At 43.2% G+C, this 22,892-nt stretch overlaps 1 protein-coding gene across 1 annotated transcript in view; it reads left to right on the forward strand.

Moving 5' to 3' along the window:
- The first annotated feature begins 8,852 nt into the window (after positions 1 to 8,852).
- CHN2 (chimerin 2) overlaps positions 8,853 to 22,892 on the forward strand; it is a 287,052-nt gene continuing 273,012 nt past the window's right edge. Inside the window, exon 1 of the mRNA XM_046668856.1 lies at positions 8,853 to 9,430. Coding sequence (XP_046524812.1) covers positions 9,382 to 9,430 — 49 coding nt within the window. The 5' untranslated portion in view covers positions 8,853 to 9,381. The remainder of the gene's footprint in view (positions 9,431 to 22,892) is intronic.

Raw genomic sequence — 22,892 nt, forward strand, 5'->3', positions numbered from 1 at the left:
AAGGCAAGAAAAGAGCTGATGTCTCATTCTGAAGGCTGTCAGGAAGAATTCTCTCTTCCTCAAGGGAGGGTCAGCCTTTTTCTTCTAGTCAGGCGTTCAACTGATTGCATGGCCTACCCACATTAAGGAGGGCAATCTACTTTACTCAGTTTACTGATTTAAAGGTTAATCTCATCCCGAAACATCCTCAGAGAAACACCCAGAATAATGTTCGACCCAATATCTGGGTACCCTATGGCCCATCAAGTTGACATGAAATTAACCATCAGACCTGAATTAACCACTGTAACCATTTTAGTTTATTTCGCTTGCCACCTTTTCAGTTTCAACCCTGCAGAACGGGAGTTTATGTGGATGAGGATACATTTTTTGCGTAAAAGAGTCAGCGAAAACAGTTTTGCCTCTCTGCCGCTGCCACCATTGGGAGTGGAAGGCGAGTGCATTCACCTCTGATACCACCTCTTTTTGTCCAAGCTGAGGGTTTCATTTTCATACATTCATAACGCATAAGAAGTTGAGGGCTTTTTTCCCCGAAGCAATTTTTCTAGCTGTGGCGTGAAGTATTTCTCTGGCATAAACATCACCCTTCAACCCCATCTGAGCTGAAAATCCCATTTCTAATCTTTCTGATTGAGAAATGATAGAGTGGATTTGCAGGGAAACATCTGCCTGACTGACAGCTGGCTGCCCTTGTGAGAGTGGCCCTAAAGTAAGTGCACATTGTTTATGCTTATTCATCGAGAAGTATATTTTTTAAATTATAATGTGGACTAAAATTTGAAGAAGAATCGCCCCCCATGTTGTTTAAGAAATTTTTGTCCTGATGTTAGATTATAGTGTTCTAATTTTCTTACATTGCGTTGGCTGTGGTTACAGTCTTATAAAACGTCTTGATAGGAATTTGATTCTCTCTTCTTCCTTTACGACCACAAACAGTCCTTACAAAATCATGGAACAACAGTAGCCCTCGCCATTCCCAGCTGACCCCTCTGACAGTATAACCTCTTCTCTAAGTCCCATCTTTCCCTTCAGTGGTTTCAAACCTCAGTAGCACGGTAGAATCACCTGGGAGTTTAAAAAAATACTGATGTTTGGTTCTCACCCCTAGAGATTCCGATTTGATTGTCTTGGCGTGCAATGTGGGCATTGGGATTTCTCCAAGCCTTCTGAGTGATTCTGATGTGCGGCCCGAGGTGCGAACCATTAGCCCCAGGACCCTTGCTCCTCAGAGTGGTGAGGCAGCATCAGCATCACCTGGGAGCTTGTTAGAACTGCAGGAAAGCAGGCTGCCATATACCTGCTGGATCTGCATCTGCATTTTTAACAAGACCTCGGGGTAATCTGTAGACACATTAAAGGTTGCATAGCTCTGTCTTATGTCTCAGCTCTTCCCCTTGGTATTAAAATCAGCTTTTGGGATGGGGAGACTCACTCAGGTAAAAATAGTTATTTGTTTCAACGTCTTAGGTGATTGAGTTCTAACAGGTGTTCACAGCACTGTTTGATGAAGTCAAGAAGTGGAAGTTCTAATTATGGAACTTCCAGTATCTGGAAGCTGGATAGGATGGAGTTTTCCATCAAGGACCATTCTTGGTTCCTTGAAATCCCCTCACTTACGCAAATAACTTCTTAATCTTCCAAGACTGTGCCTCTTCCTGTCCAGACCCTTAGAGTCAGAGCACAAGTCTGTGAGTTCTCCAGAGCCCGGCCTGCCCAAATGTTTGTGTTTCAGGAAACACAGGAAAATGAGAGTATCCTTCTAGGTTTAAATAGAAAATCGTGAGTGTTTAAAGCAAAGAAGATGTCATTTGAAGACTTTATTTCTCACCCAAGTAAAAGCTCAAGCAGGAAAATATTTACCATAAAAAGCAGAAAGAGACTTCAAACAAAAACTAAAGGATAAATTTTCTTTTAGTGTGTTCTGAAAAGAATCAGCCAAAGCTTGGTTCCAATGGATGTCTGTAACCTTGATAAATTATCCACCTTCTCTCATTTTTGGTTTTCTTAACCAAATAAAGTGGAGATGATAATACCTTACCCTAGGGTTGTCATGCATTTTGATTAAGACATAATGTAAGTTTTCTGGCCTCAGTTTCCCCAAGTGGAAAATGGCGATCATGATTCTCTCTTAAGGATTGTTGTGAATGTATGATAATGTGTACAGAGTGTTGGCATGGTCCTGGCACACAGCAAATGGTTATTACGTGGCAAGGAGCATACTGAAAGTGGTAATAAAAGTAACGGCAGTAGTGGTAGTCATCACACGTTGGTTTTCTCCCCTTTATCTCATAGGTGCCGGATGTGGCAGACAAAGTAACCTGCCTCTACTCTTACATGTGACCCTACTTTCAAATTCTAACGGTACTTTTATCCAAAGAGGCTGGTGGGGAAATGTCCCAACATTAGGCATTACCATTTTGTGTGTGTGTGTGTCTATGAGAGAGGGAGAGAGAGAACTTGAGTATTCCTTTTTATATTCCAAATGCTACTCCCTTGAGATTCTGATACACTCTCCTCCTGGCAACATCCACTCTCTCCCCAGAAACCACTACAGTTAAAAAGTACTTGCTGTACATTAAAATTATTGAGTGTCGTAATGCCATTGTCTTTCACAGAGAGATGAGGTATTATTAGCTCCATTTTAGCAGATAAGGGGACCGAGAATGAGAAAAGTTAAGTTCCTTGTCCACGGTCACCAGATGGTCTGCAGCAGAATCACGATTTGAACTGGGATTTATGTCCAAAGCCCAGGCCTCAATCTTATGTCTTTTTTTTTTTTTTTTGGTGAAGAAGTTTGGCCCTGAGCTAACATCTGTTGCTAATCCTCCTCTTTTTGCTTGAGGAAGATTGTCGCTGAGCTAATATCTGTGCCAGTCTTCCTCTACTTTTTAATATGTGAGATGCCACCACAGCATGGCTTGATGAGCGGTATGTAGGTCCATGCCCAGGATCCAAACCTGTGAACCCCAGGCTGCCGAAGCGGAGTGTGCAAACTTAACCACTACGCCAGTGGCTGGGTCCTTCTGTTATGTCTTATATCCTCCCACACAGGTGCTGTAACAAAGGGGTGGTAAGTAGAGATGAAAATGACTTTTGCATCAGACTATTATACTTCCAGACTACTCTGGAAAAGTGGGTGTAAGCACACTATGCCATGCTCTACGGAGCAGACCCCCAGAACTCCTGACTTGGCTTCTGTGAGGTGGACACTGGATTTCATCTACGATTTCATTTGGTCGTCACAAACTCTGTGAAGTAGGTATTATCAACCCCTTTCTAAAGATCAGGAAACTATGGGCCGGCCTGGTGGCGCAGCGGTTAAGTGCGCACGTTCCGCTTTGGTGGCCCGAGGTTCGCCGGTTTAGACCCTGAGTGCGGACATGGCACTGCTTGACAAGCCATGTTGTGGCAGGTGTCCCACATATAAAGTAGAGGAAGATGGGCACGGATGTTAGCTCAAGGCCGGTGTTCCTCAGCAAAAAAAGAGGAGGATTGGCCCCAGATGTTAGCTCAGGGCTAATCTTCCTCAAAAAAAAAAAAAAAAAGATCAGGAAATTAAGATTAAGTAACTTGCTCAAGGTCACACAGATAATAAATGACAAACTAGGATTGAATCAGGTCTAACTCCATAGATACACATTAAATTTTTCCAAAATCACTTCTTCCTGCCTCATTTTACAAACAAATCTGGAATATTTGCAAAACGCTAAGATGTGTTTTCTATATCAGAAGACTGGCCCAGCTATTGTGTCTGTCAGCTTTCCTCCAATGCCCATTCACCCTCTCTCCTCAAAGAAATAAAAACGTTTTTTCTGTTTTGTTGTTGAATCTATAGCTGCCACAGGGAAAGAAATGAAAACATCGATTCAGAACTTTTTCTGGGGGGTGAGGGCACAGAACATTCAGAGTTTCTACTTGGTTCTCAGCTAAATCTGTGGATGAGAAAATGCCAGTTATCTAGAAATAGACTTTGAGGCTTGATTTTGCAGGTTTTGTTTAAAAAAAAATCTGAAAAGAAAATCGATACCAGCATGGATAATACCTATAATTCTCAGTTGGAGATCGTTTCTGTAGTTTAAGACCTTGTCCCGGCTGAAATGCAAATGTCCCAGGAAGGGGTGGAGAGCATCATCCTGTAGGATGGCCCAGGGCGAGGATGTCATTTTCCTCATGTCTTTCTTCCCAGGGCCCAGCACACTCCCTGACACATAGCAAGAGCTCATAAACATTACCGAGTGATTTAATGAGTGTGTAAATGAATGAACAGTTAGCAGAGAATAAATCCACCGGCCCCTTTACGAAAGCAAATTTTGATAGTGAAAGAGCAGAAAGCCATAGGTACCCCAGAAGATGTGGAAAACAAATTCACTGCGCACTGTTGCCCAGAGCCGGCTTACAGCTCTCTTCACTTCAGTTTATCCCAGGTTTCTCTTAGGATGTTGAGGGCAGAAAAGATTTCTGTGATCTCAAATGTCAGGGAACAAAGCCAGAAGATCCAATATGCAGAGGAAAGCATATTCAATGAGTTTCTGAACTCTATCATGAATTTCTGAACTCTGATTTTTTTTCTTCTTCTTCAGAAATAAAAGCCCTCGTTTCTCTCTCTCTCCCTCTCTGTCTCTCTCTGTCTCTCTCTCTCTGTCTTTCATGTCAGAGAAGCTTTAGCTGATGAGTGGCACACATGTGTGCATGTGTCTGTCTGATCCTCCTAAATTACGTGGCCAAATAGAAAATTCAGGGCGATACCCCTGGACCCCTTTGCGCCGCGTTGGGGAGATTCAGGAACACCTTGCTCGTGCGCGTGTCGCCACCAGGGGTCCCCAGCAGCAGGCGATGTGCACTGGGAATTGGGGAGCGGAGGCGGCCTCTCTTTGTCTGCGCCCCAGGTGTGGACTCCTTTTGTTCAGAGGCAGGGCTGCACCTGCCGGTGTCTGAGCTGCCTGCTGGGGGACCCCACCCTGGGCTGCCTGCGCCTCTTCTGGGGAAATGGAGTGTTTCTCAGCCTCTGCCTCTACTTATGCCTGACGTTACCCCCATAGAGCCAGGACTAGGTATCTTTGTATTGAAAACACGGCTTAAACTGCAAAGGGAAATATTTCTCACTACAACAAAGAGTATATCGATGTTGAGAAATTAATGGCAAAAGGACCACTTTTCAGGGTACAGTAGAGTATTTGCCATAAAATATTTAAAGCTAGTTGACAAATAGCCCCAGTATTCTCCCGTGAATGCCTGCCACTGGATTAATCTTGAAAGTAAGGAATATTTCACTCTGTGTTTAGCACAGAGAAGAGGAATGACCTTCACAAAGAAACACCCCGGAGTGCCCCAATGTGGGGGCCCAGCTCCAACCACAACAGCCACAGTCACCCTGCGGTGTTTTCACGTCTGCTTTTAAACTTCAAAGGGACAGTAAAGCAAAAATAAACAAATTACAGTAACATAAGAGCTACTCTGTAAACAATAAATTACACAAGTTGTAACAGCCGGTGATGGGGGGGGTGGGGATTGCAAACATTTGCTTCATCCACATTTTATTCTTATGTTTTCACCAATTCAGCTTTTCTGTTCACAGCAAAATCGTGTGTCCTTACACACCCATCAACTTCTTTTTGTGCTACGGTTGTGTTTCTCATCATCTTGTTGCCTAGTGGTCACAGCTACTGATGTGAAAAGTAATTGACGTACATGAGAACTATTTATAGATTTATTACTTCCTTAGTTTCCTCGCTTATTCAAGGAATATCTATGGAGCCCCTATTGTCTGCAAAGCATGGTAGAGAATACAAAGGCTGGCCAGACAAGGATCCTGCCCTCAGGAAGCTTTGAATGGAATAGAGAGAGATAAATATGTTCCAAAATTAACATGAAAACAAGATAGAGCATCTGCCAGTTGAGAGATACAGGGGATGGGCGAGAGGAATGCAACAGAAGGAGGGCTGGTTTCCAGCTGGGGGAGCACAGAGGATTCTCCCAGGAGGGGCATTCTGCTTGAAACTTCACAAAATGTAGGATGCCCAGCAGGAAGGGCACGGGAAAAGGCTGGTGCTGCCAGCCCCAAGGGGTATGGGGCACAGTGAGAAGCAGCTGCATTTGTGAAGGGGACAACAGGAAATGTGTTTGGAAAGGGAAAGTGGGAATGCTAAGTTAGCATAAAGGCTAAGGTAAAAGAAATGATGATTTTTAAAACCTTAATAGACCAAATTATCAACTAAACTCCTTTCATCCCAAAAGTCTTTTAATATTTGAAGAAAGAAGGCAGAAATGTCTTTTAAAAATCCTCCTTTTGAAAACAAATCTAAAACCTTTGTAGCACCAACATTCCCTTTTCCGTTGGCAAATGGACATTACCTAGAATTAATGCTGTACATGAATGAATAAAATATATGAACTAATTTTCTTATTGTTTCATTTGGAGAAATGCTTTGGAAGGTCCACACACAGGTCCCCTGAGCCTCCTGAGGAGGGGGTTAGCCTCTTGTTTCAGCCACCTCCCGCTAATTTGGGATAATAAGAGTAACTCCTTCACAAGGCCAGCTATACTTTCTCTAACTCATGACTGTACAGCTCTATGATGGTAAATATTATAATCTAAACTCAGAAATAGAATTTGACATCCTTTTGTGAGACTTTGGAGATGAATAATGAAACCTGTTGCGTGTTGCTTGATTTGGGACAAGAAAGATATAAACTTTGGGCGGAAGATTAGACACTTCCCCCAGGAGAATAAGTTGCTGCTGATTAGTTATCTCCAGATGCAATGGAGAAAGAAAAGTTGTTCAAATCATAGATTCCACTTTTTTTTAAAGATTGGGCCTGAGCTAACATCTGTTGCCAATCTTATTCTTTTTTATTTTCTCCTTCTCCTCGAAGCCCCCCAGTACATAGTTGTATATTCTAGCTCTAGGTCCGTCTGGTTCTGCGATGTGGGATGCTGTCTCAGCACGGCCTGATGAGCAGTGCTAGGTCCATGCCCAGGATCCAAACAGGTGAAACCCCAGGCCACCAAAGTGGAGCACGTGAACTTAAACACTCCGCCACGGGGCCAGCCCCAGATTCCATCGTTCAAGTGAACAATTTACAGTCACTTATGGAGCACAAACTTTATGCTAGGTACACTGGCTTTACGCATATCTCACTGAATCTTCACAATACCCAAGTTATCAGGATTTTGATTACAGAGGGAGAAACTGAGGCTCCACGAGTGTAACTAATTTGCTTAAGGTCACATAGCTAGTAAGTGGCAGAAGGAGAGTCTGAATCCAGGTGTTGTCTTCTTCAAATCCTGGAGGGTAACAACCCTATTAGGTGACATAGCCAAGTCAGACAGTCCACCTTCTAAAGATCTGGAGGGATATGTATGTAGATTACTAGTCAAACCAGTAGATGCTGCCCTTGATCAGAAGAACTCTGGGAAAAAAGGAAGTTCCATTCCGATAGAGAGGTCAAGGTTGTGACAGGCCATCTGTCCCTGGAGGCCTCCAGATTAGGCTGCATCAAGGCTGCGTTGTACAAAAAGAAAGAAAATGGGAGTTGCGGGGGTACCTGGATTTCCTCATACCAGGCAGGAATGTTTCGGGTTCCACGCAGATGAGGGTCAGGAAGACTCAATGTGACTGGAGCGTGCTCGTGAGCCCTAACTATTCAAAAAACTGAGTTTTGAAAAAAATGATTCTTCTGGGAAGGACACCCTGAAATGGCATCCTGGAGGGAATTTTAAAAAAAAATAGTTTAAATCAGCCAGAAAATGTGACATGGGCGCATATTGTGATTATTCAACATTTATCATTCACTGTATGTTAGGTGCTTGGTTGATGCGGACCTCCTAGAACTGGCTGCTGGTCCTGTGTCACTCTTGATAATTTTTAAATGGACTATGTCCTTTTAACCATGTTTTTAAAAATTGAACTACCCCAATGTGAACACTTTCCACTTTGCTACATAATGAGAGTACTTTCATTCCTTTAATGTTTGCTTTTTCCTTTGATTTAACAATTTCTGTTCAAATTTCACAGTTTTCTCTTGCTTCAGGATTCAAAGAACCGATTACCCCGCTGGGAGCATGAAAAAAATCTGCACGGTATTTCCTCCCAGTGAAATTAATTTAGGTTTAAATACAGGGGGACGGTACACACCTCGTGCTCGAATCTCTTTCTCTCACACACCTGAGCAGTTCCTTATCCTGAAGGGGCACAGTCCGGACCGGCTGCCAAGTCTTTTGTGAGGATCCTTTGCAATTCGAAGTCGGAGAACCTTTCTCTTGGACACCCGGCTTTGTGTGGGCCTGATATACGTATTTAGAACGTCTCTATTTCTTTGAAGGCCATCCTCAAAAGCTCATTGGCCTGTCGGACATTGTCCGTGGCTGGGGTGCTTAAGTGCAGCTGGATTTGGTTTGCTGGGTGTTTTGGGAAACGCACCTTCTTGCAGGGCAGGGACCGTCAGCTCCAGAGCAACAAAGAACAATTTGGAGGGGAGTGGAAGGAGCGCTCCACAGCCGCTCTGGCGTTCCAGGCCCCTTTCTGCCTAACATCGTGTCCTCAGCGACCCCGCCTTCGCCCTCTGGATCCCACCCTGCCTGTCCCGCTGCTCCTTAGCCTGGCCGGCAGCAGCGAGCCTCACCACCTTCCCCCGACTCCCTATCCCTTCAAACCCTTGAAGCAGCGCTGCGCACGGCAGCCGCGCTCGCGCCGCGCCCCCCGGCGGCCTCCCCAGCACCTCGGGGTCCCGCTCCCAGGTCCAGTGTCCCCCCGCCCTGCAGTCCGCGGCACCCCCTCCGGTCCCCGCCGCAGGAGCTGTCAAGCCCGCGGCGGCTGAAGCAGCCCCCGAGCTCCCGTGTCTCCTCTCCTTCCTTTGTGTGCGCGCGAGCGGAGTTGGGGCGGAGGGAGAAGGGGGAGGTCGCTCTGTCTTTCTGTCTCCCGCCGCCTTTGCCCGGGCTGCTTGAAGTGCAGCCGGGGAGCTGGGAGCCTAGGGGAGGGTGCCGAGGGCTGGCGGGGCGGTTCGGGGACGCCGGGGCGCCCTGGTCCCAGCCGCGCGCGGGGGAGCGCGGACCGCAGTTGGGGCTCGGCTGGAGCCACGATCAGTCCGCTCGGGCCGCCCCACGGCCTCCCTCCGCTCCCACCTATCTATCCCCCGACACCCGGAGAAAAGCTTGCAAAGGCGCCGAGAGGGACGGAAACCACAAATAAATAGCGGCGGCAGCAGCGCGTCATCTGGTGGAGCAGGAAGTGCAGGCAGAGTCCGGAGGCTGGTGCTTTCTGCGCGTCCCCAGGACTTTGCCATGGGCTGGGGGCCGCGGAGGCTGCGAGCAGCCGGGCGAGGGCAGCGGCGGCGGCGTCCGCACCGGGGCTGAGCGAGCAGCGACGCACGGGGCGCGCGGAGATGGCAGCGTCCAGCAACTCCAGCCTGTCCGGCTCCTCGGTGTCCTCCGGTGAGTTTCAGCCCGTCGGGCGCGGCTGCTGCGCCGGGTCTCTCGCCCCCTGCCCTCGCCCCGCACCCTGGGATGGATGGAGTCTACCTGTGGCCGTCCTGCCCGCTCCCTCGGAGTGAGGGCAGGCGCCCGGTGTGACACTTGTTTGGTTTGCCGGCACCCTCGGTGCCCACAGCACCTCCGCGCCTGACATCTGACAGCGCAGAGGTGGGAGAGTGGTGGCGCCCTTAGTGTGCGGACGCGGGGATTTGGGGATCAGGAGGCGAGCAGCGAAATGAGCAGGGCAGGCTCGCACTTTCTGGCGCAGCTGGAACCGGGGCTGGCGGGGCGGGCAAGGTGAAGGTGACGCTGGGCGCCCCGAGCCGCTTGCGGTGCGGCGCCCGGGACGCTGGATGCCCAAATTGAAGGCGGAGGGGAGCAAACCCTCGCTCCTCGCAGACTTGATTTTCTTTGTTTGTTTCAGAAATTAGCTCTGTGGAGACACACGCTTGGGGCATGGGTTTGAGATAGAAGTAATGAAGGGTTCTGTCTTTCTGGTCCTGATCCAAGCGAGTTAGGGGACAGACGGGAGAGCGAGCCTAGCCTCTAACAATTTGCCCGGTTACAAGTGTGTGTGTGTGTGATTTTCCTATGTGGCCTCTTGGAATACACTCTGTAATTTTACTTTCCAGGCATACATTTTTTTTTTTCAAGTGCGACTGAGCAAGGGGAGGGTTTCTTTCAGCTTTTCTATGGTTGATCAGCGAGTCTAATTGAAGAGAAAAAAATTGCTAATGAATCTGAAGGAGTAGGAATCAATAGAAACAGATTTACTGGTTTCTGAGTATGACAGATTTTAATCAGAATGATGCATTAGGTAGAATTCTTCTACCCCTCTGGTCATTGAAAACTTTAATGACAAACCCTAAAGGGGTAGTTGATAAGGCATTTCAGCTAGCATACAGCATTCAGGGGTCAAGAAGGTCTTAAGGTCCTAATGGAAATTTTCAAGATGTTCATATTGCATTAATTCCTATTGTGTGTTTTTTTAAATTATTATTACCCAAAAATTAAACTCAAAGGAAGAAAACCCTTGTTCAAGGTGATGGACAGCAAGCCGGGCATAAAGGAACCGTATCTATAGATGTGTGACTAATTAAATCATAAATGCAAGGTGAATTTGACTAAGGTGCAATTGTGATGTGTCACAAGGTCATCTCTTGAAAGCCATCTGTTATCTTTTTTGGCAGGTTTCGTTCCAGGGAAATGGCACTTCCTTCCTTGATCACTGCCAACTAATCAGAGGCACAGTGTTGTTGGGCCCATGATATAGTTCAAGTTTCTGGTTGTAGCAGCCAATGGGGCAGAAGAGTCATATCTTATGAAGAGCAGCAACAAGTTGACCGCCTGTGGTTTTCATTCTGAGAACTCAGCAAATGCTGCAGCTTATTTTTAGTACCCCCAAACCACTGCTGCTGCTTTTCAATTCATTTTGTTTGACTAACATTGAATTTAAAATACAGTGATGTTGGCTGACGATTAGCATATGGTTATCTCTCTCAGAGAACTGCCCACTAGAAAATGAACTGGTGGTGGGGGTGGGGGGGCGGGTGGAGAGGTGGCAAAGGGGAAGGAGAGTGCAGAAAGGACAAAAAGGCAGTATTGTCACATAATTTACTGATGGCATAAATTACAGATGCTGTGGCATCTGAATTTTCAGATCTTGATGTAGCTTAAGAAAACTGATGGTAAAAGCTAACTCAGCCTTAGGAAGGATACGTGGGTTTGAGGCAGCACAGTATAAGCTTTAGATGATAGCAATTACTTTGTAGATAGGATAGAGATGCTTATGACGGTTCTCTTCCCTGCTTTAAATCCTAATGGAAACTGGGAAATTACATGAAAGTTGAGATTCAAAAAGCGACGTGGATATATTATTTGATGTGAATCAACCTGGGCCATGGGCTTGTATTGCCTAATTCACCAATTAATGGGGCACTTTGTCTTGAGAAATATGAGAACTGCAGTTCTCTTTTTCAGCACACTTACCATCCTGTGGATCATGAATAATTCAGATAACACAAGCAATTCACACCTGTGAGAGGTGTTGGGCAGGAAAGAATCGAGCCTGTTTGTGGTGACAGCTGGGTTCTCCCAGGCAAAGGTCAGAGTCTGAGAAATGAGGGCACTCCATCAATCTATTAATCACCATTTTTGGAGGGCCTACTGTGTGCTAGGCAACAAGTTAATAAATCTCAGCTTCAAGGAAATTAAGTGAGGAAGATAATTTTAGGATTCCTTCTAGCTCTGAAGTTCTGGGATTATTGCCCTTGAGCTCTGGCTCCACCACTGACCAGTTGGGTAACTTGGGGTGAGCTTCTCCGAGCTTCAGTTTCCTCATCTGTAAAGGAGGCTAATGCTAATAAGATTTCCTTCCTAGGAATGTTGTGGGGATTGAATGAGATAACGTGTGTAGAGCAGTCAGCACAGGGTGTGGCACTTAGTAAGTGCTCAGTGTGAATAAATTTTGCTCCTTGGAGGAATGAAAAAGAAGGCGCTCAAGGCTCAGACTTTAGGTGCAGAAATAAGTCCAGTGCACATAAAACCTGTGTGTTCAATTCGATTTTGAGGTTTGAGCTCCATTAAACAAACATTTATGAAGTCCCCAGTGTTTGGAATAGAAAGATGGATCAAGATCCTTTCTCTCACCATCCAGCAGCAGAGATGGACAAGCAAATAGCAATCTATATTCCAGTTGGATACAAAGAATTAGGTGGAGGAGAGGACAGGGAAGAGAGGACTACTTCAGTTTAGAGGGGTCAGTGGCGGTGACCTATGAGTTGGGCCTTGAAGGATGAGTAAGATTTATCCAGAAAGCAGGGAGAGGGGAAGGCATTTCAAGAAGAGGGAAGAGCTTAGGCAAAGGCCTGGAGATAGGGAAGTTCATGGCCTAATGTTCAGCTTCCTTTCTTAGGGCTATTGATCCTCTTTCTCTGTGGTTCCCCTTCTCTGGACAGCTATGCAGCCTCATGCACAGAGCTGCCAGATCGCTCACTGCTGCTGCTGATGGAGGAGGTTTCCTTTCTGTTCAGGTAGCAGTGGGTTTGGTGGCACAGCTCTAGATGCCTTAGGACATATGCGGGCAATTGAGCAGTGAGAAAGGAACAGTCCGTTCTGTCGCGTCCAGCATGTGGAGAGGTGAGCTCGAATAACACGGGTTAAACCTCTCTTAGAGGAATAGCTGTGGGAGGTTTAGGTTTGGTTGTGTTTGCCCAAAGAGTGAAGATCTAATGATTTACTCAGGGTTAGGCTCAAAGTTCTCTATCTGATTTTCCTGAGAATAGGCTCTCACTCGCTGTCATTGAACCCCGCCACCCCTGTGTGTCATTTATTCTTCTACATTGCCAACTGAGCCCTAACAAATGAAGTAATCACGTTAACATGAATTTTTAAATACATTTTTTTGAGAACTCTTTGGAAATTTTTTTCTGGAATATTCAATTATGTGTCGAAGAAATTGCTTTGCCCTTGTTTGAATGATAACTGCTGGTAATTAAACTTCACAATCACCTAGATTGACAGGAAAGTTTGATTACCTTTATTATTTTAAATTAAAAAAAAATCCCTATCCTTAAGCTTTTAATCTAGGCTGTGGTACTTGATTATATTCTGAAATAAGTAATGGTTGATTTGCAAAATAGTTTTCTTAATAATCATGGGTTGTGTTTGCTTTTATAAGTGAAATAAGAACTTTTTGCACATTAGTAATATGATTTCCAAATGGATAATTTCACAGAGTAAAGAAAAGAAATCAACTCAAGTAAAGTAATAATAAAGTAGCTATGAGATATTTTCCAGTAACTCAATAAGGTAAAAAATTAAATATTAAAGAGAGCCCTGGGATAAGATGTTGTTAAGATTTTGAGAGCACAAACACACTGTATTATAGAAATGAAAATAACATAGACTTTTTAAATTAAAATGCAAATGGAAATGCAAATCAAAACCACAATGAGATATCACCTCACAGCTGTCAGAATGGCTACTATGAAAAAACCAAAAAATAACAAGTGTTGGTGAGGATGCAGAGAAAAGGGAACATTTGTGCCCTGTTGGTGGGAATGTAAACTGGTGCAGCCACTATGCAAAACAGTGTGGAGGTTCCTCAAAAAACTCAAAATAGAACTACCACACAGTCCAGCGGTTCTACTTTGGGGTTTTTATCTGAAGAAAACAAAAACGCTAATTCAAAAAGATGTATTCACCCCTGTATTCATTGCAGCATTATTTACAGTAGCCAAGACATGAAAGCAACATAAGTGTCCATTGATGGATAAATAAACAAGATGTGGTATAAATATGTATATATATACATGTATATACACACAATGGAGTATTACTCAGCCACAAAAAGGAATGAAATCTTGCCATTTGCAACAACATGGATGGAACTTAAGAGGATTATGCTAAGTGAAATATGACAGAGAAGGATAAATATCATACGATTTCACTTATATTTGGAATGTAAAACACAAAACAAATGAACAAACAAAACAAAACAGAACAAAACCACACTCATAGATACAGAGAACAGACTGATGGTTGCCAGAGGAGATGGGGATTGAGGGGAGGCAAAGTGGGTGAAGGGGATCAAGAGGTACAAACTTCCACTTACAAAATAAAGAAGTCATGGGAATGTAATGTACAGTGCGGGGAATTTGGACAATAAGATTGTATTAACTTTGTAGGGTGACTGATGGTAGCTAGACTTATCGTGGTGATCATTTTGTAACATGTAAAATGTCAAATCACCATGTTGCACACCTGAAACTAATACAATATGATATGTCAGTTATACTTCAAAAAATGCAAACGGAAAAAGGTAAAAATCAGTATTATGTGCCAAGTCTTCAAAACTTTAATTGGGAAAAGAACATTCCTTAATGGATTGAGGGATTTATTTCTCCAGATTCTATACAATAGGAATGTGGACCTGGTAAATATAGTCATGCATTGCATAACAAGGTTTTGGTCAACGACGGACCACATATACAATGGTGATCCCATAAGATTAGTACCATATAGTCCAGGTGTGCAGTAGGCTGTTCTGTCTAGGTTTGTGTAAGTACACTCTATGATGTTCGCACAACAACGAAACTGGCTAATGATGCATTTCTCAGAACGTATGCCCATCAAATGACCCATGACTGTAATGCTATTTTCTGCTGTCACACTGCTGTTGATCCTAGAGATGATAAATAGGAATTTTTGTTACTCGTTATTGGAGAGTCACAACCAGTGACATACAAATTTCCACATTCCTAGATGCAGAAGGCAACACTGAACTGCAATAATTCTGTCAGGACTTGCATATGTGCCATTAGGAACTCCATGGATCGAATACTACACAACAGGGTATCTTCCTTGAAAGAGACATTCGCACTGAGAAGTCTTCTTTCGGACCTTTGGATTCTTCAGATATATTCAGTTAGGGGTAAAAGAAGTTTCTTTACCTTCGTTTTAGTGAAACTGCTGGTAATTTAATTTCATAATCACCGAGAGTGGCAGGAAGATTTGATTGTCTTTGTTATTTTAAATTGCAAAAAAAAAAAGACGCATTTCAAAAATTTGCAGAAGAATTTACAAAGCTGAAATTAAGCCCCTCAGAATAGTCATTCCCTCCAAGGAGGAGTGTCGTTCCTTCCAGACCTCATTTTAACTCGTTAGGTTTTCACTGTCCGTTTGTGGTAACCCACATGAAGCCAGGGACACAGAATCTGAGAGGGAAGGAGAGTCTTCTTGAGCATGACTTCGTGTGTGATAAGGGCCCCATGATTTGTGTACTTTTGCTAAAATGTCAGATCCCTGCCACTCACACTAACCTTATAAAGTGTTTTGAATGATCCTGTCATGTTTCCAACTTGTGGGGGATGCAAACACCAGGTATTTTCTGAGGCCAGTCTGTGTGGGGTTTAACTGGACATGATGTTCTCTGAGCTGCCACCTGGGGCTTGGCCCGAGTGTCACTCCTGCTGAGGGCCGTCTGCTGCTCTGCAGGTCTCCTGTTTTTGCACAATGGTGAAAATAATTGGGCATTGGGTTTGGAAAACCTATACATGAGCAGCGTCACATCGGTATGTATTGGAAAAGAGCTTTCTGCCAGATCAAGATTCCTGCCAAGATAGTCAGATATGGAGAAGAAGAAACGGGCCTCGTGATAGACATATGAGTAATAGCATCCATCTATCACCCACCAATCACTTATCTTTTATGAATGTATTCACATTTCACGGCTCCTGAAATATGTCATTTAATTTTCAAAACGAATGGCTTTTTTCTCCCTTTCTCTCTCTCTTTTTTCCTTTTGGTTTTCTCACCTGTTATTATGTTGGTCAGATTTCTATTTAGAGATTTTTTTCTTAAATCCTGCGTTTGGTCTACTTTACTGTTAGTAGTTTCCAAATCTTCTAAAAACCTTCCTCCTTCCTCTTCCATTTGCTCATCAGAAAAGGAAGCTGGTATTCTGTTTCTCACGTGTATTCTGGTCAGAGGGTCAAGATGGACGCCTGTATCTCTGGTACAGGTTGGTTGGTGTAACACAACACACTCATGTGCCTCTAAGTTAGTAACAAAAGCAGAGGTTTATTTAAAATCTCTATGGGTAACCCAGTTAGGAATGTGCTGGCCCACACACGGTCTGCTCTGCCCTGGGACTCATGTGGCTGCCCACTGGGGTCTGAGGCTGAAGACCAGGCATGTGTGTGTTGCCAAGTAGCGATAAAACTTTTTCAGCTGTGCATCCGGGGAGAGCCATCCACCAGCTGCTTGTGTAAGTAGCCTGCCTTTGCCCTTATTTATTATTAATCAATCACCTTTGTGGGGGCCAAGCTTTGCATATAGTCTTTACAGTATGGTCTAATTATAGCATTGCCTTGCTTCAACAGTTTGGCCTGTCAAAACCACCCAATCTCAGCTCATTCACAACATAACCTCAGCAGTATAAAGTGTTATGTTAAATCATCCAGTGTTTAAGTTTCCATAGACATTCTCTAATAAAGGCTTTTGATTAATAGCCTTATTTAAAATGTAATCACCTTAGGTCAGAGGTTACATTGATTCTGTTCCTGAAGTTGAGATATCACCTACATTGTGTGGGTGCCAATCACCCCTTGCCTTGGTGGGCCTGATGGAGAGAGCATTTTTCAAGAAGAGAGGCTGGATGCCAGTCGCCTGGCAGAATCAACTAGATCTGGAGAAACAGTCTACTTCCTTGAGCTGGTGAGAGAGCCCACATTCTGCAATGTATCTTCATTAGATGTTGTAGGAAGAGCCCTAAACTTGGAGTCAGAAGATTTGGACACTTAAACCTTTAACCAGGGCATTTGAACCCTTAGCCGCGGCGCCTAAACCCTTAACCAAGGCCCTTAAACCCCTAATGTAGGCGTTTAAACCAAATACTTAACCAAGCCCTGCAACTAGTCAGTTATGTGGCCTTCGGTGAAATTAGCCTCTCTGAGCCTGAAATATCTCGCTGCAAACTGCGGATGTCACAGCCTGTTCCCCAGAGTTGATGTGAGCATGAACAGAGGGGCTAGAAGGATCACCTCCATAGACCTGGCCATCATGCCTGCTCATTCGATGCCAGTGGCCTCCCCTCCCTCTCTCCTTCCCTTAACATCTCTGAGCCGCAGTTCTCTTGGCTATAAACCAGAAGTAACAGTATCTGACAAATTTATCCCATAGGGGTATTATTCCTGAAGTACAGTTGGGGAAAATGCTTAGTAAACTCTAAAAGCAACTAAGAATACCGAATGGCTGCTGTGTGTCGTTCTGTTTACATGATCTCATGTAATTCTCCTGCTGTTTCTCTGAGGTGGACATTATATCCCATTGTGCAAACAAAGAATTAGATTCAGAGGGTACACGGCTTGGATTTGAGGTGCTAGCGTTGGAGCAAAGTCTTCCTAATTTCAAAGACTGCTTTTCCCTCTCGAAACATAAGGGCTTGGTTTGTTTCTATCTCTGTTTTAAAAGTTTCTGACATTAAAGTTTAAAGCTGAAATACATGCTCATTGTTAACAGAGAAAATACAGTAATAACTGTGCTCTGTTTTGTTGTCCACAGCAGTTATCCGGACCCTCATTCAGTCTGACCAAAGCTTCTTCTTACAAGCGTTAGGAATGGGGAGGAGTTACCGAGTCATTACTCTGTAGAGAGTGCACCTCAGGAAGTGGACTTGTGGGTACTTAAGAATAGTCTTGCAAGGTGAAGGGTGTATAGGTGTTCATTGTACTCTTGCAACTTTTCTAAAGCTTTGGAAAATTTCTAAATTAAAGAAAATAACCAAGGAAAGAACAGAATAGTACTATTTTGCATTCAGTTGATTTTCTTCACTGGAATTTTAAAAGCATTCCATTTTGTGTGAGCATATCAAGTCTTGTAATCACTTCACGAAACTGCCAGATTCTGAATCCTCAGGTGGCAGGATATATATCTATTAGCTTATATCTTGAGTGAGAAAGTAAAGGATCTGAAATTACAGGAGTTCAGGTAGACCTGAACGCACGCAACAATTCCTACCTGAGAATTCTTTTTCTCCTGAGCTGGATTGACTTTACATTTCGTTGTAGATTTAGAGTGAGGAGGGACCTTGCAGGCTGTTTAGCAGATCCCAACATTGTATAAGTAAGAGAATCAGTGTCCGAGGGGCCCCAGGAACTGCTCGGTGCTGCTCAGCTAGTTGGTGAGGGAGCGAGAGCTGGAACTGTCACCTAGGACCCATGCTCTCAGCACATTTAATTCTCCATCCCTCTTCCTGGCTCATCCTAAAGAGTAGCATCATCCTTAGAGAATTTCTTGCAGACTTTTTTTTTTCTGTCTGGCTTCACAGAGGCTGTTCTATTTAATTATTCAATATTTTCAAAAAAGAAGTCATAAAGTGCTTTGTCTTTTAAATGGGCCTTAGATCTCAAGGCTGTTGTGTCAACAGAGGAAGAAAAACTTAAGTGACATAGTGTCTGCCCTTACTATATATAGCTGTGCTGTCCAATATGGTAACACTAGCCACATGCAACTATTTAAATTAAAAAAAATTTTCTTTTTGAATGAGATTAGCCCTGAGCTAACATCTGCAGCCAATCCTTCTCTTTTTGCTGAGGAAGATTAGCGCTGAGCTAACATCTGTACCCATCTTCCTCTATTTTTTTTTAATATGTGGGACCCCTGCCCCAGAATGGCTTGATAAGCAGTGCATAGGTCTGCGCACGGGATCTGAACCAGCAAACCCCGGGCCGCTGAAGTGGAGCATGTGAACTTAACCGCTGCGCCGCCGGGCCAGCCTATAAATTTAAATTAAAAACAAAATTCAGTTCCTTAGTTATGCTAGGCATAGTTCAAGTGCTCAATAGCACGTGTGGCTACTGGTTACCATATTAGATCATGCAGAACTAGAACATTTCCATCTTTCTGCAGAAGATTCTATCGGGCAGGACTGGTATAACGGGTCGGTAGATCTCAGACAGAGAACTTACTAATGTAAAATTAATAAGCTAAGGATAGAAAATTTAGCAGAATGTTCTCCAGTTCCTGTGTTTGGTCCTTGTTCTGCTTAGGTTATATTTCACTAATTTTGAAAATTGACTTTTTTAAAAGAGTAGTTTTTTCATAACTTTGAGGGAAACTGTGGAATGACAGCTGGAGGATTATGTTGGGGAGAGTAAAATGTTCATAAACTCTTCTAGTTTTGAAGTTTGATTCAAGCTTTTTAAAAAAATGGTCTGTAGTCTCTTCATGGCAACTCCATTTCTTTTTGAAATAAAGCCACAGTGAGTTGTTATTTTACCCTCAAAGAGGAAAAAATGTCCATGTCCATAAGAAGTTTGGATCTTATGATTGCATCTCTTCCAAATCATCATAAAGCAAATAGGAAAATTGTGAAAGTGTGGACTGAGGTTGTTAGTGGCATATCCAAGCTGTGCTATTTAAAAGAGATTTTTCTACAAACTTGGCCATCAGCAAACCATTTGCCCAGAAGTATTTTGCTTCTGCAAAAGGCCCACATATGGGACAAAGCAAATGCACTGGTTTTTAGAAATAAAGTTAGCTTTTGGAATTTTCAGCACATTTAATTGGGAGAAAATGCATGCAAATAAGATGCAGGAACATGACAGTTCCTAAGAAAAGGAAGCTGCCCTCCTCCCTGAATTTCTGTTGCCATCTTCAAGGGCAAGAAAAAACCGGAAAGGTGGATAGTAGCTTTAAAGTGTCAAGCAACTGTCAAGAAAGAGGTGGATGTTGAGGCCGCTGCACTCAAAAACCCTAATAGCCAGAGGACTGTGGCATGCATAGCTTATTCTTTATTGATATAACTCAGTTCATAAATTTAGGGCAGTATGAATCACAGAATCACTTGGGTGATAAGCTTATACAATTCTTTTCTCACCAGAGGCCTAGTACCTGGATTTCATCATGCTCTGTCATTGCTCTCTGTGCCCTCAGTACTGGCTGAGCACCTAGCACTTCCTTATTCTTTCACATAATGCCACACGAACAGTGTAAAGTGATTTTTCTTAAATAATTTTGCTTTCAAGGAATAAACTCGAGAGATGAATGTTGGGGCAGCAAGTAAACAGGAAGCAAGGAGTATGGTTTTGGGATAAATCTTGCACAGCATCTACTGAAGTGTGGGAGCTGCAACACGGACCTTTCAGGCTCTGATTCTCAAGACGTAGACCTGCACTGTCCAATATGGTAGCCACATGGGCTGTTTAGCCCTAAAATGTGGCTGGTCTGAATTGAGATGTGCTGCAATTATAAAATTCACACCAGAGTTCGAAGACAAGTACAAAGCAAAAAGAATGTAAAATATCTCATGAATAACTTTATGTTGATTATCTATTGAAGTGATGACATTTTTTGGATATTAGGTTAAAGAAAATATATTTTAAAAATTAATTTCATCTGTTCCTTTAAAAATGTTTAACGTAGCTACTAGAATATTTAAAATTACATATGTGGCTCACGTTACATTTGTATTCGACAGCATTGGAGTGGACCAATGAGCATGTTCTGGCCTTTATCACGCAATCCACTACAGAATCCACAAAACCTGCTGAATCATTGCTCAGTGGCTCCCACAGTTACAGCCCGGTCCACTTTGCAAGCCAGAAACTTACCCTTCCTCCACCGAGGCCCAGTTCAGCCTCGACTCTCAGTTCCCTGTTTTGTTTTCGTCCTAGGCCTTGAGAGATGCCCTTCATTTTCCTGGGTCTGTCCTGTGATTTTGAAATGAAATATTGCGGAGAAGGACTGGTTGGGACTTTCGTCAGATTCTTGTTGATACAGGTTCTGTGCTTTGCTTTTTGTTTTTTGCTTCACTATAATTCTAGACTTTATACATTTACTTGCTAGATTTATGTACACCCCTCCTTTCAAAGAAAGCCTGCAATGCTATAATGCTGTGAAGCTAGAAAGAGAAGCTGAGAGAACAAGGGACACATTTTTCTCTCGACCTGTGGAGAAAACTCTTGTCTGATAGTCTTTGTACTGAAGGTTCTTGCCATGAATATGTATATGTGTATACACACATCTACATGTATGATGTATGTCCATATGTGAGTGTCTGTGTATACACAGAAAGCAGAAGTGGATTAAGTTTCAAACAAAAGTTATTTCCAACCAAATATATAATATATTAGTTAATATCAAGGGAAATGAAAAGTCAAGCTTAGCATTACTTTTAGTAGTGAAAGAATTCACTTGAGATTATGCTAATGATATGTAGATATTAATACACATAATTTGGCTGCCTAATATTGATTTAAGTTGCTCATTCAAATTCACTTTATTATAGAAAAATTAGCCATTTTGTTTTACAGTGTTTGTCCCAGCAGACAGTGAGAATTTAAACCATGTCTATTGGGTAAATAGTACTATTTTGCTGACTTTCATATGCGAACAGAACATTATTTTGTCTCCTTCGGGAAGTGCCCTGTGAGTTGTTAGTTTCTGGTTGCTCATCTGCTTAGGTCAAGCCAGGTGTGCTGTCTGTTATCTCCCTCATGATCAATGTCCAGGGTTCAAGGTACTCACAATGACTGGGGCACAGAAGTTTTTCTTCTATGTGATGTTAATAGCCTGAGGGTTGAACTCTGTCCACATGAGAGCTCCATGCTTATTTTAAGCAGCCACACTAACCCACATGCTTTTTTTACCCTCCAAATATGAATTCTTCTTGAGAGGGAAAAGCAATTGACAGGGATTTTGTAAACTCTCTTGAAACAGTATCAGATTAAGATTAGGAACATAACCACAGCAAATCCCAGGCACTTACAAACGGAAGACATGATTTTGAATTAGACAATGTAATTTGTCATAAGAACAGAATAATTGCCATAGTACTTATTTGGTTCTATATTCTAACCTCAGTAATAGCAGTAAGGGGTACTTTGTAAAAATGCACAGCAGCCTTTCAGGGAAGGGATGCCCTGCAGACATCTTAATTTTCATAAATAGCTGAGTATAAACCTGTCATTCAGGAATTCATGTAAACGTGTTTCTGAGCCCATATGTAGTTTCAGCTTGTGCTCTTCCTTATAGGAATGCGTTCCATCCATTTTCTACCCCCTAGAGTGGACTGGTGTTTCTTTTCACTGCTTTAAATTTAACTGTCTGAAACATCTCTAACATCCACTCTTGGATTTTGTAAATAAATGTTGGTCCTTTGAACCCCGGGCTTCAAGCATGGTGTGCGACAGTCCTGGGAAGTTGGGCAGCTAGCTGAAATACCAGCACGAATAGCTGTGTTAACTTAGCTCCCTCTGAATTTCCATTTTCTCATCCATAAAATGGGCTAATAATCCTTGTTGTGAGAATCAAATGAGGTAATGTCTTTGAAATAAAATTGAAAATTTGTGAACAAAGCATAAAAATCTCTGGTCTCATGAAATTCCCGTTCTAATATAGATGCTCCATAGTTGGGCCATCGGTGATCACTCAGAGTCCATGATCTTCTAAGATAACTGGGAAAATTGCCCCTGAGTATATTACCTTGCTCTTCTTCAACCGCCTTTCCAAACCTTGCAGTGTAATCCCACCAGTTTAGAATTTTTCTGCTCCATTTAACACTCCACTGTGCATCCCACATTCCCATAAACATTTTAAATTCGTCTGGACAAATGTCTCATCCAAAGGGACACCAGTGTTTATACTTTCCAATCCAGAGGGGTGGCTCTTTTTAAAATTATATTTGATGCAATATTCAATATATACAAATGAATATGTGTAACAGACATTCAGGTCACAAGGACAGTAATATAACGCTCATAAGAAAAGCCACCCCCCAACCCAGGAGCAAGGCCTTCCCTTGCAACCTTCCTGGGTGCTCTTCTCCCTTCTCCTCCCTGTCCCATCTTCTTTCTTCTCTCCCTCCAAAAGTAACCACCAGTTATGGTTTCCTGTTTATTTCTCTCTCAGTTTTCCTTCT

This window comes from Equus quagga, chromosome 8 (assembly GCF_021613505.1).
Source record: "Equus quagga isolate Etosha38 chromosome 8, UCLA_HA_Equagga_1.0, whole genome shotgun sequence".
NCBI lineage: Eukaryota > Metazoa > Chordata > Mammalia > Perissodactyla > Equidae > Equus > Equus quagga.